Source organism: Eucyclogobius newberryi, unplaced genomic scaffold, assembly GCF_026437365.1.
Source record: "Eucyclogobius newberryi isolate DKJ021-1_F unplaced genomic scaffold, fEucNew1.0.hap1 SCAF_6, whole genome shotgun sequence".
NCBI lineage: Eukaryota > Metazoa > Chordata > Actinopteri > Gobiiformes > Gobiidae > Eucyclogobius > Eucyclogobius newberryi.
The window spans coordinates 4,805,922-4,824,518 of NW_027316278.1; the positions used below are offsets into that span (position 1 = coordinate 4,805,922).

Here is an 18,597-nt window from a genome sequence, read left to right on the forward strand (position 1 = left end):
TGTCCAACTTGAGATGCCGAGGGGGCGGAGCCAATAAGAGAGCCAATAAGCTCGGCCCGAACACAAGACCAAACGCTTAATCCAGACGTTATCGCTTCTCGCAGTTTCAGTTCGTTTCTTTGCATTTGCAGAAAGAAAAAGCAGAGAACGAGCGTTTAGCAAAACACTTTAAGTTAGACATTTTGAATTTGTTTAACATTGTTTTGCTCCTCGAATCTCGACGTCTTTGGTTCAAACTTTAACTCCCTGAACGATTGATTCCTCCTGAATAAATAAGACGAGTTCAGATGCTGCGGTTGTGTTTTGATCCTTAAACGGCCTTAAACGGCCCCGCCCCGGCCAACACCTGGTCTTTTCATTGTCCAGTAAGAACGCCGAGGTCACGTGACTAATTGCCTTACGCGCGCTCCAGATGAGGCCGAAGTCGAAGGAGGACGAGTCTCCGGAACGTTCTCTTGGATTTGGACGACCACGATCACATCACGACCACGACGCTCGTCATCGGCCTTCGACGCTCGCTCGAGGGAGAAACCGTTTAACTGCAGCAGTGGCAGGGTTAGAAACTGTTTGTTTGTTTGTTTGTTTGTTTGTTTGTTTGCGGGCTCTCGATGCTTAAAACAAATATCAATGTAGTTTCACGAAATGTGTATGAGAACTATCTCTATAATTCTGTTATTAGTGCCGTATGGTTCCTGTTTCGCTCTTAAGTCTTAAGTCACAAAATGAAATGAATTAAAAAGTTAAAAGTAAAAAAAATAAGAAAAATAAATAAATAAATAAAATAAATAAAATAAATAAAATAAATAAAATAAATAAAATAAATAAATTAAATAAATTAAATAAATTAAATACATTAAATAAATTAAATAAAATAAATCAATCAAATGAATATTCCCCTTCATCGGTACATTTGTATTACTTTGCATTAGGGATGTTTGATAAAAAGCCGTTTTCAAGCCAAGACGTTTTCATTCACTCGCAGCGAAATAGCGGCTCATTGGCTGTCTGACGTAATCGGAGGCGGGGCCAAATACAGTGAATACAAATCCACATTTACAGCAGGTGGAAAATGGCCCTTCCCCACGTCTCTAATCCCTTCATTCAACTACAACGAGCTGTGTTCAAAACGAGCACGATTTGAAGTAAAAGCTGTGGTCTAAGTGGCCGAGTCCAAACGGCGTCGCCCTCGATCCTTTTAAGCACTCGGAGTTTGAAACGCCGCTGTGGCTTTTACTTCTCACACCATCCATTCCTCTCTTTATCGCTCCTGCTTCTCTCCATCTCCCCTTTCTCTCTCTGAAGAGAACATAAGTCTTCTTCACGCAGAGCTGTGTAATTAAAGGTTTGTCTGCCAGAAACATGTTCAGGGCTGCAGAGTGCAAATGATAAAGACAACAATAGGTTTGCTCTCAATAACAATAATGAAAATAATGATGATGAGAATAATAATAATAATGTATTTCATTTCTGGTTTATTTTGCACGAAGAAACATGTAACTAAACATTATACAACATATATAAAAGCAGGTGCAGGGAGAGGCAAAAAAAACATAAATTAACCGTATAAATAAATATACATATAATTATAAATGTGCATTGATAATATTTACATGTACCAATTTTCCTTTTATTAGTCTTCTTCCCTTTGCTTTATATATGAGGGGGGAAGTTTGCAGCTCCGCCGCACAAAGTCTGTGGCTTTTAGAATGAAAATTTGATAACTTTTGATGGTCCACTCCTGAATATGAGTCTCACCACATTTCAGGTTACGCCCGAGGAGGAGTTTGTAAAAGTATAAAGTATAAACATGTTCACATTTCCCCATTGGAATAACATGGGATGTTTCTGTCATCGCTACGGCTACGCCATAACAATTATGACATGGGTCTCACTGACTTTTTGGATCGGGATGCCAAAATTTTATTTTGTGTCAAATTTGGTAAAATTTGGCAAAACTAAACATTTTACCCTCCATATAAAATTGTATTTCACTTTGTAGGGGGCGCTGTGGCGCCAAATTAATTAATGTGACTTCAAGTAGGTTTAGGGCAAAGAGTTTAACAACTGATTCTAATTTGATGCAATTCAGACTTTATCGGCGCAAACAACAGCAAATTTTAAATTTGGGAAATTTCTGAAATTCTAGCTACAGTTTGTGGCTTCGCCGCTCAGAGACCGTGACAGGGTCAAAGTGATGTCCCACTCCTCAGCACCATTTTCACACAATTTCAGCTTTTCATGATTCTACAATCAGATTTTCTTTTGGTCATTTCCTATCTCTCAATGCCTTTTTGGTACATTTGGGGGCGCTGACGCGCCATTTTTTTTAAATTTTAGAAAAGGGAGATAGGCAAGATTTTTAGAGGTGTGCAAATTTTTGTGACTTTTCGTCAAAGTTCACTGGGTGAAAAATAGGCGGGTTGGTCCCGAGAAGAAGAAGAAGAATATTCTGATGCGAAAACAATGTTTCCCATTTGTCAAATATCATAAACTATACATTTTCGGAAGCGCTTGCGCTTTCCTCCCTCATGGTGTGGGTCCCTGGTCACTGACGAGTACTTTCATTCATTTTGAGTGGGCTCCGCCCACTTTGTGTTTTTGGCCCTCTAAACAGAGATCGTCATCTCCATGTTAAGTGCTCGTTTAGCACTTTCGCACGGGCTTCGCCCGTTTACAACGGTAATGTTCCATTTTCCTACTGCTCATTACTCTGCACTACGTCTGCACTTTCACAGTCGCCAGCTTGTGGCGCTCGGGTAATTCTACTAATACTAATTCAATAGATATTATTAGCTCAAATGTAGTTTGATAGATAAATTGGCAGATGTTGTACAAGGACCAGACACACGTCCATTTAGAGACTGATACTTGAAAGTGTTAAATATCTCATGTCGTGTTTAAATAAAACAGAAAAAGACATCATCATCATCATCGTTATTATTATCATGAGAAAAGCGATTGTCATTGTGATTCTGCAGCTCTGAGTCATGAGTCGACACAGACCTGTCATTACACAGTCACTTCATGTACATGCCATAAGTACTTCATGTACATGCCATAAGTACTTCATGTACATGCCATAAGTACTTCATGTACATGCCATAAGTACTTCATGTACATGCCATAAGTACTTCATGTACATGCCATAAGTACTTCATGTACATGCCATAAGTACTTCATGTACATGCCATAAGTACTTCATGTACATGCCATAAGTACTTCATGTACATGCCATAAGTACTTCATGTACATGCCATAAGTACTTCATGTACTGATTTAATGAAATGATATAATGATAAACCTGGAATGTTTGTTTTTAAGACCCGGGAGGAGCTGGAGTCAGATCATTCGTGGATCCTGGTTCTAAACTCTCTGACGTGATTAGATTTGTTTCAGTAGAAGTTGTTGCTGTTCAAACCTGCTGTGGCTCTGAACCAAATGGTCTCTGGTTTAGTCCGTTGCACGGATCATGTCATGAGCTGGACTAAGTGTGTGGGATTATGTCATTTTTTAGGTCAAGGTTCACGTTTGAGAGCACATTTCCCCCCGGGCTGGATCTGGGCGGCGCGCAGAGGCACAAGGGCGTCGACAGAGGTAGAAGGGCGTCGACAGAGGCAGAAGGGCGTCGACAGAGGCAGAAGGGCGTCGACAGAGGCAGAAGGGCGTCGACAGAGGCACAAGGGCGTCGACAGAGGCAGAAGGGCGTCGACAGAGGCAGAAGGGCGTCGACAGAGGCACAAGGGCGTCGACAGAGGCAGAAGGGCGTCGACAGAGGCACAAGGGCGTCGACAGAGGCAGAAGGGCGTCGACAGAGGCACAAGGGCGTCGACAGAGGCAGAAGGGCGTCGACAGAGGCACAAGGGCGTCGACAGAGGCAGAAGGGCGTCGACAGAGGCACAAGGGCGTCGACAGAGGCAGAAGGGCGTCGACAGAGGCAGAAGGGCGTCGACAGAGGCACAAGGGCGTCGACAGAGGCAGAAGGGCGTCGACAGAGGCACAAGGGCGTCGACAGAGGCAGAAGGGCGTCGACAGAGGCAGAAGGGCGTCGACAGAGGTAGAAGGGCGTCGCTGATAAAAAGTCGGTCTATTTGCCTCGTCAGACGTTGCAAACAGAAGCTCGTTCTCACAAATATACATGACCCAAGCCATTTTTCATCAAATTGCTTTTACTCTCAGCACAAACTGCTCAGTTAAGATATCTCGGCCACTTCCCCGCCACGCTCGCCTCGCTCGCCCCGCCACACTCGCCCCGCCACACTCGCCCCGCCACACTCGCCCCGCCACACTCGCCCCGCCACACTCGCCCCGCCACACTCACCCCGCCACACTCGCCCCGCCACACTCGCCCCGCCACACTCGCCCCGCCACACTCACCCCGCCACACTCACCCCGCCACGCTCGCGACGCTCGCCTTGCCACGCTCACCCCGCCACGCTCGCCCCGCCACACTTGCCCCGCCACACTTGCCCCGCCCCGCTCGCCGTGTTCACACTGCTCCGAGCACTGATCCCGGAACACTTAGACTTTGGTTTGGGTTTATGGTGAAGTCCTGGCTGTGTCCTCGTTTTTTATTTGATCTGGTTTGTCCCTCGGCTCGTCCCTCGGTTCCTCGCCTGGTTTTAGTTCTTTAGGTTCCTGTTCCTCGTGTGAGCGTTTCCTCGTGTGAGCGTTTCCTCGTGTGAGCGTTTCCTCGTGTTTCCTCGTGTGAGCGTTTCCTCGTGTGAGCGTTTCCTCGTGTTTCCTCGTGTGAGCGTGTTTCCTCGTGTGAGCGTTTCCTCGTGTGAGTGTTTCCTCGTGTTTCCTCGTGTGAGCGTTTCCTCGTGTGAGCGTTTTCTCGTGTGAGCATTTCCTCGTGTTTCCTCATGTGAGCGTTTCCTCGTGTGAGCGTGTTTCCTCGTGTAAGCGTTTCCTCGTGTTTCCTCGTGTGAGCGTTTCCTCGTGTGAGCGTTTTCTCGTGTGAGCGTTTTCTCGTGTGAGCATTTCCTCGTGTTTCCTCATGTGAGCGTTTCCTCGTGTGAGCGTGTTTCCTCGTGTAAGCGTTTCCTCGTGTTTCCTCGTGTGAGCGTTTCCTCGTGTGAGCGTTTCCTCGTGTGAGCGTTTCCTCGTGTTTCCTCGTGTGAGCGTTTCCTCGTGTTTCCTCGTGTGAGCGTGTTTCCTCGTGTGAGTGTTTCCTCGTGTGAGCGTTTTCTCGTGTTTCCTCGTGTGAGCGTTTCCTCGTGTTTCCTCGTGTGAGCGTTTCCTCGTGTTTCCTCGTGTGAGCGTTTCCTCGTGTGAGCGTTTCCTCGTGTTTCCTCGTGTGAGCGTGTTTCCTCGTGTGAGCGTTTCCTCGTGTTTCCTCGTGTGAGCGTTTCCTCGTGTTTCCTCGTGTGAGCGTTTTCTCGTGTGAGCATTTCCTCGTGTTTCCTCGTGTGAGCGTTTCCTCGTGTGAGCGTTTCCTCATGTGAGCGTTTCCTCGTGTGAGCGTTTCCTCGTGTGAGCGTTTCCTCGTGTTTCCTCGTGTGAGCGTTTCCTCGTGTTTCCTCGTGTGAGCGTTTCCTCGTGTTTCCTCGTGTGAGCGTGTTTCCTCGTGTGAGCGTTTCCTCGTGTGAGCGTTTCCTCGTGTTTCCTCGTGTGAGCGTTTCCTCGTGTTTCCTCGTGTGAGCGTGTTTCCTCGTGTGAGCGTTTCCTCGTGTGAGCGTTTCCTCGTGTGAGCGTTTCCTCATGTTTCCTCGTGTGAGCGTTTCCTCGTGTTTCCTCGTGTGAGCGTTTCCTCGTGTTTCCTCGTGTGAGCGTGTTTCCTCGTGTGAGCGTTTCCTCGTGTGAGCGTTTCCTCGTGTTTCCTCGTGTGAGCGTTTTCTCGTGTGAGCGTTTCCTCGTGTTTCCTCGTGTGAGCGTTTCCTCGTGTGAGCGTTTTCTCGTGTGAGCGTTTTCTCGTGTGAGCGTTTCCTCGTGTGAGCGTTTCCTCGTGTTTCCTCGTGTGAGCGTTTTCTCGTGTGAGCGTTTCCTCGTGTTTCCTCGTGTGAGCGTTTCCTTGCATTTCCTCGTGTGAGCGTTTCCTCGTGTGAGCGTTTCCTCGTGTTTCCTCGTGTGAGCGTGTTTCCTCGTGTGAGCGTGTTTCCTCGTGTGAGCGTTTTCTCGTGTGAGCGTTTCCTCGTGTTTCCTCGTGTGAGCGTTTCCTCATGTGAGCGTTTCCTCGTGTTTCCTCGTGTGAGCGTGTTTCCTCGTGTGAGCGTTTCCTCGTGTGAGCGTTTTCTCGTGTGAGCGTTTTCTCGTGTGAGCGTGTTTCCTCGTGTGAGCGTTTCCTCATGTTTCCTCGTGTGAGCGTTTCCTCGTGTTTCCTCGTGTGAGCGTTTCCTCGTGTTTCCTCGTGTGAGCGTGTTTCCTCGTGTGAGCGTTTCCTCGTGTGAGCGTTTCCTCGTGTTTCCTCGTGTGAGCGTGTTTCCTCGTGTGAGCGTTTCCTCGTTTGAGCGTTTCCTCGTGTTTCCTCGTGTGAGCGTTTCCTCGTGTTTCCTCGTGTGAGCGTTTCCTCGTGTTTCCTCATGTGAGCGTTTCCTCGTGTTTCCTCGTGTGAGCGTTTCCTTGCATTTCCTCGTGTGAGTGTTTCCTCGTGTGAGCGTTTCCTCGTGTTTCCTCGTGTGAGCGTTTCCTCGTGTTTCCTCGTGTGAGCGTTTCCTCGTGTGAGCGTTTCCTCGTGTGAGCGTTTCCTCGTGTTTCCTCGTGTGAGCGTTTCCTCGTTTGAGCGTTTCCTCGTGTTTCCTCGTGTGAGCGTTTCCTCGTGTTTCCTCGTGTGAGCGTTTCCTCGTGTTTCCTCGTGTGAGCGTTTCCTCGTGTTTCCTCATGTGAGCGTTTCCTCGTGTTTCCTCATGTGAGCGTTTCCTCGTGTGAGCGTTTCCTCGTGTGAGCGTTTCCTCGTGTTTCCTCGTGTGAGTGTTTCCTTGCGTTTCCTCGTGTGAGCGTTTCCTCGTGTGAGCGTTTCCTCGTGTTTCCTCGTGTGAGCGTTTCCTTGCGTTTCCTCGTGTGAGCGTTTCCTTGCATTTCCTCGTGTGAGTGTTTCCTCGTGTGAGCGTTTCCTCGTGTTTCCTCGTGTGAGCGTTTCCTCGTGTGAGCGTTTCCTCGTGTTTCCTCGTGTGAGCGTTTCCTCGTGTGAGCGTTTCCTCGTGTTTCCTCGTGTGAGCGTTTCCAGTGCTTGGCTGCAGTCGTCTGTCAGCACTTCCTGTTCTGAGGCCGTGTGATGTCCAAAGGCCTCGGAATATTCGCTCTTAATAACGCGGCGCTCTGATCCGCTCGGCTGAACCGAGCCGGGAATGGGATGGAACACGAGAGGCGCTCGCACGGACGCACGGGAAAGAGTTCTGAGACGGGATCTGCACAATTATGAGAGGGTTTTGTCGCAGAAATATGTCACGCTCTCGAGCTTTGGATGAGGAAACATTTTTAAGGGTTCTACATTCTGCATTATTCAGGCTTTGAGAGTTCTTTTGGAAACCTTAGCTGCAGTTTCACCTTTTATATCCTGGAAAAATCTTTTTGAAACCAATAAAACTGTGTCAGAAAAAGAGATTCCCCGGAACTAAAAGACTAGATACTCGTATGAAGTGAGAAACTACAATGGAAAATGGAACAAATGTGGAGCTTTCTTGAATTGTTTTCAAATGGATTAATAATAGAAATAGTAAAATCCTTGAAACTATTTATATTTTGATGTGTATTTACATTTTTTACGGTTTAGTCATGATTACAGAGAAACTGTGACAAAAAGCAACCGGATAAAAAAGGTTTAATCATTAATTTAATTGTAGATGTATTTTTTTGGGACAATGATGCATCCAAAATTGTCACGACTATTATTTTTTAGTTCTTACACTTTTATTGTGACCGGAACAATTTTCTATTCACCTAATCATCTTTTTATTTATTAAATCAAATTAGAAAAATATGATTGAATGAACAATGAGGAAAAGGGGTGGGGCTAAATAAGTCTCTCCTTTCACCCGCTCCTTTTTGAACATGTATTTATTCATTTATACGAGTTTTATGAAGTATTGTTGGTTCTCTTCAGGCGCCAAATGTCTGAGGAGCAGATGCTGAACCAGAATGTTGTCGTCTTCCTTTGTTTAAACGTGAAACCTCTGAAAACACAAACTGTGAGTAAACTTTGAACGCGCTCCAGGTTCTGGCTCAGGAGCTGGAGGAGGGTCATTGTTCTGCAGTGATCCCGACAGAGACCGACGGGTCAAATGCACCGGACGTACCTTCTGACAGGTGAGGCGAGGGCAGGTGCGGCTGTGACACCGGGACTGTCCCCGGTCACACACACACGTTGTACACGAGTCCTTCTGCCACTGCTCTCCGTCCTGTCAAGAAAGTGTCAAAAATGGGTCAAAACTGTGTCGATAATGTGTCAATAAAGTATAAATAAAGTATTGCTAAAGTGCTCCCTGATTGGCTGGATAGCGATTGGCTCTGCTCTGATTGGCCCTGCTCTGATTGGCTCTGCTCTGATTGGCTCTGCTCTGATTGGCCCTGCTCTGATTGGCTCTGCTCTAATTGGCTCTGAGCGAACAGACTGTTGTGTCTATGAAGGCCTCGGGTTGTCCACATATACCATGATAATATAATAATATAATATATATGATATTTATACCTGGTACTGTTTCCCCGCGGACAGACAGGGGTTGGTCACACACTCCGGACAGCACTGCCCCGCCCGGATCACCAGGTTCTCATTCTGTTGGAACAAAATACATCCGTTTACTGTCACTTTAAAACTGCGTCCACAAGAGGCAGCAAATCAAACCATCCATGATCATGTGACGTGCTCTGTCATGTGACGTGCTCAGTCATGTGACGTGCTCAGTCATGTGACGTGCTCAGTCATGTGACGTGCTCAGTCATGTGACGGGCTCAGTCATGTGACGTGCTCAGTCATGTGACGGGCTCAGTCATGTGACGGGCTCAGTCATGTGACGTGCTCAGTCATGTGACGGGCTCAGTCATGTGACGGGCTCAGTCATGTGACGGGCTCAGTCATCACAATCAAAATCATGTTAACGCTCCTGATTCTTGTTTACGGAAACACTCCGGACACAATGAGGACACACTGAGGACACACTGTGGACATATTGCGGACACACTGTGGACACACTCGTACCGTTCTGCAGGACACATTGAGGACACACTGTGGACACACTCGTACCGTTCTGCAGGACACATTGAGGACACACTGCGGACACACTCGTACCGTTCTGCAGGACACACTGAGGACACACTGTGGACACACTCGTACCGTTCTGCAGGACACACTGAGGACACATTGAGGACACACTCGTACCGTTCTGCAGGACACATTGAGGACACACTGTGGACACACTCGTACCGTTCTGCAGGACACATTGAGGACACACTGTGGACACACTCGTACCGTTCTGCAGGACACACTGAGGACACATTGAGGACACACTCGTACCGTTCTGCAGGACACATTGAGGACACACTGTGGACACACTCGTACCGTTCTGCAGGACACATTGAGGACACACTGTGGACACACTCGTACCGTTCTGCAGGACACACTGAGGACACACTGTGGACACACTCGTACCGTTCTGCAGGACACACTGAGGACACACTGTGGACACACTCGTACCGTTCTGCAGGACACACTGAGGACACACTGTGGACACACTCGTACCGTTCTGCAGGACACACTGAGGACACACTGTGGACACACTCGTACCGTTCTGCAGGACACATTGAGGACACACTGTGGACACACTCGTACCGTTCTGCAGGACACATTGAGGACACACTGTGGACACACTCGTACCGTTCTGCAGGACACACTGAGGACACATTGAGGACACACTCGTACCGTTCTGCAGGACACATTGAGGACACACTGTGGACACACTCGTACCGTTCTGCAGGACACATTGAGGACACACTGTGGACACACTCGTACCGTTCTGCAGGACACACTGAGGACACACTGTGGACACACTCGTACCGTTCTGCAGGACACACTGAGGACACACTGTGGACACACTCGTACCGTTCTGCAGGACACGGGCGCACACTCGGCCACACTGCACTGCACCGCTCCATCTGAACACACACATCTGGAGCAGAGTCCCGACTCAAACGTCTCGCCGTCGCGGAGCTCTCGGTCGTCCCAACGACACGAGCCTGAAACAACCAGAGAAGAACTTTATTTATCTGTCAGAGCAAGTAAAACTGGACTGTTGTACCGTTATTACTGTTATTACACGTTATTACACAGTTATTACACAGTTATTACATTGTGATTACACTGTTACACTGTTGTACGGTTATTACACTGTTGTTACACTGTTGTTACACTGTTGTACGGTTATTACACTGTTGTTACACTGTTGTTACACTGTTGTTACACTGTTGTACTGTTATTACACTGGACCAGCCTCAGCCACGTTTGTCCTGGACTTTGTGTACGCCGTTTTTAGTCCTGCTTTAGTCCTGCTTTAGACCTGCTTTAGTCCTGCTTTAGTCCTGCTTTAGTCCTGCTTTAGACCTGCTTTAGTCCTGCTTTAGTCCTGCTTTAGACCTGCTTTAGACCTGCTTTAGTCCTGCTTTAGTCCTGCTTTAGTCCTGCTTTAGACCTGCTTTAGTCCTGCTTTAGTCCTGCTTTAGTCCTGCTTTAGACCTGCTTTAGTCCTGCTTTAGTCCTGCTTTAGACCTGCTTTAGTCCTGCTTTAGTCCTGCTTTAGTCCTGCTTTAGACCTGCTTTAGACCTGCTTTAGACCTGCTTTAGACCTGCTTTAGACCTGCTTTAGTCCTGCTTTAGTCTTGCTTTAGTCTTGCTTTAGTCCTGCTTTAGTCCTGCTTTAGTCCTGCTTTAGACCTGCTTTAGTCCTGCTTTAGTCCTGCTTTAGACCTGCTTTAGTCCCGCTTTAGTCCTGCTTTAGTCCTGCTTTAGTTCTGGGCATGTGAATAAAGCTTATTTCAGATTCAAGTACAGTAATAGTAAAAGTATAATAATAGTACAGAAATAGTACAGTAATAATACAGTAATGTAATAGTATAATAATAGTACAGCAATAGTACAGCAATAGTACAGTAATAGTGCAGTAATAGTGCAGTAATAGTGCAGTAATAGTATAGTAACAGTACAGTAACAGTAATACTACAGTAATAGTACAGTAACAGTACAGTAACAGTAATACTACAGTAATAGTACAGTAACAGCAATACTACAGTAGTACAGTAACAGTACAGTAATGGTACAGTAACAGTACAGTAATAGTAACAGTAATACTACAGTAATAGTACAGTAACAGTACAGTAACAGTAATAGTACAGTAATACTACAGTTATACTACAGTAATAGTACAGTAACAGTAATAGTAACAGTAATAGTAACAGTAATAGTAACAGTAATAGTAACAGTAGCGTGTCTGAAGAACAAAGATGACGTTAGTGGAACGGGCTGGTCTAAATCAGCAGTAGAAGAAGAACATGGCTCGGTTTGAACAGTCGTTTGCAGCTGTCGCACGCTTCAGACTTTGACATCGCCACAGGTTTAAACTCATTTCACACAATAACATCAGCCGCATTTTACTCCACTTCTAAAAATAGTTCTCTGACAGATGCGGGCCGAGCGCAGACGTTTGCAGCGAGATAAACAGTTGAAGTTGTGTTTGCTCATTTAGTTTGGCGCTAATTAGCAGCAAACGTCTGTCTGTGTCAGAGCGGCTCCCGGCCGTCGTTACAGAGGAAACAAAACGGCTAATGTCGTGTTTTAGACAACGAGACGACGACACGAGACGACGACGCGAGACGACGACGAGACGACAACACAAGACGACAGAAGATTCATGTCCAGACCGATGTTCACGCTCCTGAAACCCTAATGTGCTGCTGTGGAAATGACACCATATTTCACTTTCAGGACTTTATCGTCGGCGTTACACATTTTACAGATTAAACAAATGGAAAACATGTGTCTGAGCCTGAATGTGACTCCTGCAGAACCTTCTGCAAATACAACAACCAATCATTACTTTGGTCAAACGATCATGTCAGAAGGTTGAAATACGGATTCTAGAGTATGAAAACCAGAAAGGGATTTTTCTAGTTAATCGTTTAGGAAATAAATACTGCGGCTCATCGACCCCGTACTTAAATAGTACTATAATAGTACTATAGTACTGCAAACGCTCCTTTTGTACCAACGATGCTGCTGCTGACATGTTCCGCTGTGTCATGCGTCATGAACCAGCGTAAGCCTCGCCCCAAGAGTAATAGCAGAGTAATAGTACAATAATAGTACATAAATTGTACAGTAATAGCACAGTAATAGTACACTAATAGTACAGTAATTGTACAGAAATTGTACAGTAATAGCACAGTAATAGTACACTAATAGTACAGTTATAGTACAGTAGAAGTAAATTAATAGTATTTAATAGCACATCAATAGCACAGTAACAGAAATACTACAGTAATAGAACAGTAAAAGTGTAGTAATAGTACGGTAATAGCACAGTAATAGTTTAGTAATAGTACAGTGTGCAGTAATAGCACAGTAAAAGTGCAGTAATAGCGCAGTAAAAGTGCAGTAAAAGTGCAGTAATAGTACAGTAATAGTACGGTAATAGTACAGTAATAGTACAGTAATAGTACGGTAATAGTACAGTAATAGAACAGTAATAGTACAGTAATAGCACAGTAAAAGTGCAGTAATAGCACCAGTAATAGCACAGTAAAAGTGCAGTAATAGCACAATAATAGTATGGTAATAGTACAATAATAGCACAGTAAAAGTGCAGTAATAGCACCAGTAATAGCACAGTAAAAGTGCAGTAATAGCACAGTAATAGTACGGTAATAGTACAATAATAGCACAGTAAAAGTGCAGTAATAGCAGAGTAAAAGTGCAGGACCAACAGGCTTTGCTCGCGGGGATCGTCTGTTTTGGTTGGTGGAAGGTAAAGAAAAGCCGATGATGTTGTGATTCCTCTGGAGATCACGGAGGAGCCAGAGTCTGTGAAGGTTCCACGGATCTGACTCAGCCCAGACCGAGCTCGGGGATCAGTCCGCCGTCCAAGTTCTCAGGATCAAGATATTGGTCTGAATTCAAAAAGAGCTCGGCGCAGTACTTTCCAAAGTTTAAGAACGGATCCAGGAGCTTTGACGTTTGTGTTTGTATGATTTTGACACTAAGGAATATACTTGATTCTTGATAACAACTTTCACACTGTGTTCAAGGTTTTGCACAATAGACTTTTAGACATTCTCTACGAAAATCATGTGTTAATCACTGTGGTCTTATTCTGGTTTTGGTTCAGCTCAAAATCATTCTGAAACACAAATGTTTTACCATCGATATGTGATTTTTGATCCTTTCCACAACATTCGTTTGCAGGATTTGTATTTAAAGATAAGTACGTCTTTAAACAATCAATCCAGAGACATTCAATCCTCCTCAAAAGACGTCACTACAAAACTGCAGTTTTTGTTCATCGTGACCGTGTGATAGTAATAACACATTAAAAGTAGAGTTACAGTAATAGTACAGTAACAGTACAGTAATAGTACACTAATAGTACAGTAACAGTAATAGTGCAGTAATAGTACGTAACAGTACAGTAATAATACAGTAATAATACAGTAATAGTACAGTAATAGCACAGTAACAGTAATAGTACAGTAATAGCACAGTAACAGTAATAGTACAGTAATAGTGCAGTAATAGTACAGTAATAATACAGTAAAAGTAAAAACACAAATGTTTGACCATCGATATGTGATTTTTGATAGTTTTCACAACATTAGTTTATAGCAGTTAAATTTAAAAGATAAGCACGTCTTTACACACATTCAAACCTCAGAGACATTCAATCCTCCTCAAAAGACGTCATGTGACCGTGTGATGGGGCTGAATCCTGCGACAGAGCGGACGGTTGGCGGCGCCGGGACTCACCTCCGTTGCGGACACACTGGGGACAGCACTCTCCCTCGGGGGTGTATTCTCTGTGGTCCGGGGCACAGTCCAGAGCGGGACAGGACAGAGCCGAACACGAGACGCCGGACCCAGAGCAGAGGCACATGGAGCAGAGAGAGGGACGCCACACGGAGCCCGCCTGGAGGACAGAGACACCGTTACACCGGGACACAACTGGGACAGGACTAAAGCAAGCCACAGGGGGCAGAACCAGACCAGGACCAAGACCAGGACCAGAGCAGAACTAGACCAGGACCAGAGCAGAACTAGACCAGGACCAGGACCAGAGCAGAACCAGACCAGGACCAGAGCAGAACCAGACCAGGACCAGAGCAGAACCAGACCAGGACCAGGACCAGAGCAGAACCAGACCAGGACCAGAGCAGAACCAGACCAGGACCAGAGCAGAACCAGACCAGGACCAGGACCAGAGCAGAACTAGACCAGGACCAGGACCAGAGCAGAACCAGACCAGGACCAGGACCAGAGCAGAACAGGCACCGGGACAGACGAGACGGATATTTCCTTTTGAGCTCTTGAATAGTTGTGTAAAACTATAGAAAAATGATGGAGAGTCTTTTCACTCTCTGTTAATGTCACTTCTGAATGCAACAAATACGTTCACGGTCAAAATGTATCGTGGGTACTTCTCTGTACTTTGATTTAATACATAAATAACTAGTATGACTCATTACAGATAATAAACTACTTTTTTGTTTATTTTGTTCTTATTTATTTATGTGTTTGCGTTTATGTATGTAATTATTTTTGTATTTATTCATGTATTTTTTTTATTTATTTATGTATGAATTTATGTTGTATTAATGTATATGTTATTGATGTATTTATTTATGTGCTGTTTGGGTTTATGTATTTTATTTATTTTTGTATTTATTTATGTAATTTTTAATTTATGTATGAATTTATGTTGTATTAATGTATATGTTATTTATGTGTTTAAGATAAGATAAGATAAGATAAGATATTCCTTTATTGTCCCACATGGGGAAATTTCATTGGTGCAACGCAGGTAGATACAGAGGTAGATCCAGAAGAACAGATCACTTATAGGAAGTCTGAAAAACACTTTCAGTAGAAGATCTCCTATAAATAAATAAAAACTCCCATAGACATAATAATAAATAAATACCATTGCATGTGATCACGACAGTAATTGCAATATTATTTGTTGATGTATTTATTTTTGTGCTGATTGCATTTATGTATTTATGTATTTTTGTCTTTTTTTGTGTCTATTTATGTGTTTGCATTTAGGTATGTATTTGTTTATTTTGTGTAATTATGTTTTAGTTTATGCATTCATTTTGTTATTTATGTATTTATTGCCTCTCATGCATCGATATTGTACATTTAGAACAGTTTTGTTGTTATAATCCTGCACGTTACTTTAGTGCCTGAGTCAGTTTGAATATATATGTACATGAATGGTTATATATATGAATGGTTATATATATGAATAGTTATATATATGAATGGTTATATATATGAATCGTCTCCAGTTTTGGCGCTTCAGAGCGTGTGATGATGGTGACGAGGTGTGTAAAGGTCGACTCACGCTGTAGGTGGCGCCGTCAGACTGACACAAGCCCTGGGACGAGACGCATTCAGGGCAACACCCAAGAGCGGGAATCCTGAGACGCTCGCCCTGAAACAACAAGAGGAATCATGACACTCGCCCTGAAACAAGAAGAATCATGACACTCGCCCTGAAACAACACCACAGAAGAATAAAGACTGTTATCAATCAAATCAATCAAACATAATAACAATAATAATAAATATAGCCGCAAGCGGCAATGATCGGCCCTCGCCACGCCGCCGCTGCCACGCCGCACGAGGAGGGGGCGCTAACGCGCCCCAATTGTCCTTTTATTACGCCTACTGCAGAATCTGTGACGCTGTCACATCTTCTCCCCTTTGTTTTACCATCAAAAAGCAATTTTATTTTGAATTCTTGGCAAAATGTGCTGCTTTGCCGCACAGACACCGTGACTCTTTGAATAAAAATGTGGATAACTTTTGATGGTCCACTCCTGAAGATGAGTCTCACCAAATTTCAGGTTAATAGGGCTGACGCCCTAAGAGGAGTTTGTGAAAGTCTAAAGTGTAAACATGTTCTGGCGATTTCCCCATTGGAATAACATGGAAGGTTTCGGTCATCGTTACGGCAAAGCCATAACAATTATGACATGGGTCTCATTGACTTTTTTGATGGGTATGCCAAAATTGAGTTGTGTGTCAAATTTCATATAATTTTGCAAAACTAAATATTTAACCTCCATATAAAATCTGTAGGGGGCGCTGTGGCTCCAAATTAATTTATTTCACTTCAAGTAGGTTTAGGGCAAAGAGTTTAACAACTGATTCTAATTTGACGCAATTCGGACTTTATCTGCGCAAACGGCAGAAATGTTAAATTTGGGAGATTTCTGAAAATCTAGCTACAGTTTGCGGCTTCGCCGCACAGAGACCGTGACAGGTATCAATGTAATTTGGATAACTTTTGATGTCCCACTCCTCAGTAGCATTTTCACCAAATTTCAGCTTTTTAGAGCCAACGCCCTGGGAGGAGTTCGTAAAAGTACGACGTTTGGAAAAACTCCGAAGTCCTGTTTAGCCATTTTTGAAGCAATATGGCCGACATTTGGTTGGGCGGACGGCGTTGCCGTAATAATATTTTTTACTTCTCTTGTCACCATCTACCTCTGCGCTAAATTTCATTATTCTACGATCAGATTTTTTTTGGGTCATTTCCCATCTCTCAATGCATTTTTGGTACATTTGGGGGCGCTGACGCGCCAATTTTTTTATTTTAGAAAAGGGAAATAGCCAGAATGTAGAGAGGCACGATTTTTAGAGGTGTGCAAATTTTTGTGACTTTTCGTCAATGTTCACTGGGTGAAAAATAGGGGGGTTGGTCCTGAGAAGAAGAAGAAGAATATTCCGATGCGAAAACAATGTTTCCCATTTTTCAAATATCATAAACTATACATTTTCGGAAAGCGCTCGCGCTTTCCTACCTCATGGTGTGGGTCCCTGGTCACTGACGGGTACTTTCGTTAATTTTGAGTGGGCTCCGCCCACTTTGTGTTTTTGGCCCTCTATACAGTAATAATGTTCAATTTTTGCATTACATGCTTATATGCACTGAACATGCAAGAGATGGGGAACGTATTCGTGAGCTACTTAGCGCAAATGAGTGCTTTATATGGGGATGACGATCGCTTCGCGGTCGTCATCTCAATGTAAAGTGCTCGTTTAGTGCGCACTTTTGCACGGGCTTCGCCCGTTTACAACGGTAATGTTCCATTTTCCTACTACTAATTAGTATGCACGGGGCGTGCAAGAGTGAAGGAGTGCGTTAGTGAGTGTTTGGAAGTGGGCGAGCGCTTCACGCTCGATTTCGCGCTTTGCACGGCCTTACGTAACTGATAGGCCTCTCGCCAGCTTGTGGAGCTCGGGCCTAATAAAAGAAAATATGATGCTAATTAAAAATATATATATTTAGATTTTTTTTTTTTTTTAATGGCAAAAAACAAGTCCCTTCCAAACACTCACTAACGCACTCCTCCTCATGCACGCCCCGTGCAGGCTAATTAGCAGTAGGAAAATGGAACATTTGCAAAAGTGCACACTAAACGAGCGCTTTACATCGTTTGCGCCAATTAGCCATTTATATATATATATACCGTATTTTCCGGACTATAAGTCGCACCTTTTTTCATAGTTTTGGCCGGGGTGCGACTTCTACTTATATATTTATACTTATATACTTATACTCCGGAGCGACTTATATGTGATATTATTTGTTATTTTCACACTTGCAACTGCATTTCATACTCCAGTGCAACTTATATATGTTTTTTGTTCTTCTCTATTATGCATTTTTTGGCTGGTGCGACTTATACTCCGGAAAATACTGTATTTGTGTTCACTTTGTAGTACAAAAGTCATACTTAATGAACACATTTGAACAAGGAATATTAGCCTTAAACTTTTAGGGTTTTACTGTTTAATGTTGTAGGATTATTTAAGTGTCGTCTTTTATATCATGTTATGTTCAGTGTAACGCGTCTTTGTTCTGTTTTGTGACGCACTCGGATCTGCTTCATGCGCAAAATAAACTCGCAGTAGATTTATACACAACACGTTTTTATCAAAGTGCTTATTCTACACGTTTATGAGAGACGACTGAATCTTGATCCAAATCCTCTCGTTCGTGCGGCGCCTCCGACCGCTCGATTAGCATAAGTGTGTCGCTGTCATGGCGGAGCGTCCATGACCCCGGGATGCGTCTCTTACCCTCTGGAAGTCGCACTGCGGGTTCGGACAAGGCGCGTTGGCACAGAGCGCCACGTCGCTGTGACACGAGCACTCCACGCACGGCTCCGCCCTCCACGACGAGTTGCTCTGCACACAGGGGAGAGAGGCGGGTCAGAATGGGGGAGAGATGCGGATTAAAACGGGAGAGAGAGGCGTGTCAGAATGGGGGACAGAGGCGGGTCAGAATGGGGGAGAGAGGCGGGTCAGAATGGGAGAGAGAGGCGTGTCAGAATGGGGGACAGAGGCGGGTCAGAATGGGGGAGAGAGGCGGGTCAGAACGGGAGAGAGAGGCG

The 18,597-nt window shown here is 44.6% G+C and overlaps 1 protein-coding gene across 1 annotated transcript in view; it reads right to left on the reverse strand.

The window, feature by feature from the left end:
• The window catches only part of fras1 (Fraser extracellular matrix complex subunit 1), a gene marked incomplete at its 5' end in the record, with an annotated part of 267,524 nt that extends 249,127 nt beyond the window's left edge, over window positions 1-18,397 (reverse strand). The window contains 6 exons of the mRNA XM_072432991.1: window positions 8,232-8,333; window positions 8,624-8,707; window positions 10,031-10,164; window positions 13,940-14,099; window positions 15,537-15,626; window positions 18,284-18,397. Of these exons, the coding sequence (XP_072289092.1) occupies window positions 8,232-8,333; window positions 8,624-8,707; window positions 10,031-10,164; window positions 13,940-14,099; window positions 15,537-15,626; window positions 18,284-18,397 (684 nt within the window). The remainder of the gene's footprint in view (window positions 1-8,231; window positions 8,334-8,623; window positions 8,708-10,030; window positions 10,165-13,939; window positions 14,100-15,536; window positions 15,627-18,283) is intronic.
• Between the last annotated feature and the right edge of the window lie 200 nt (window positions 18,398-18,597).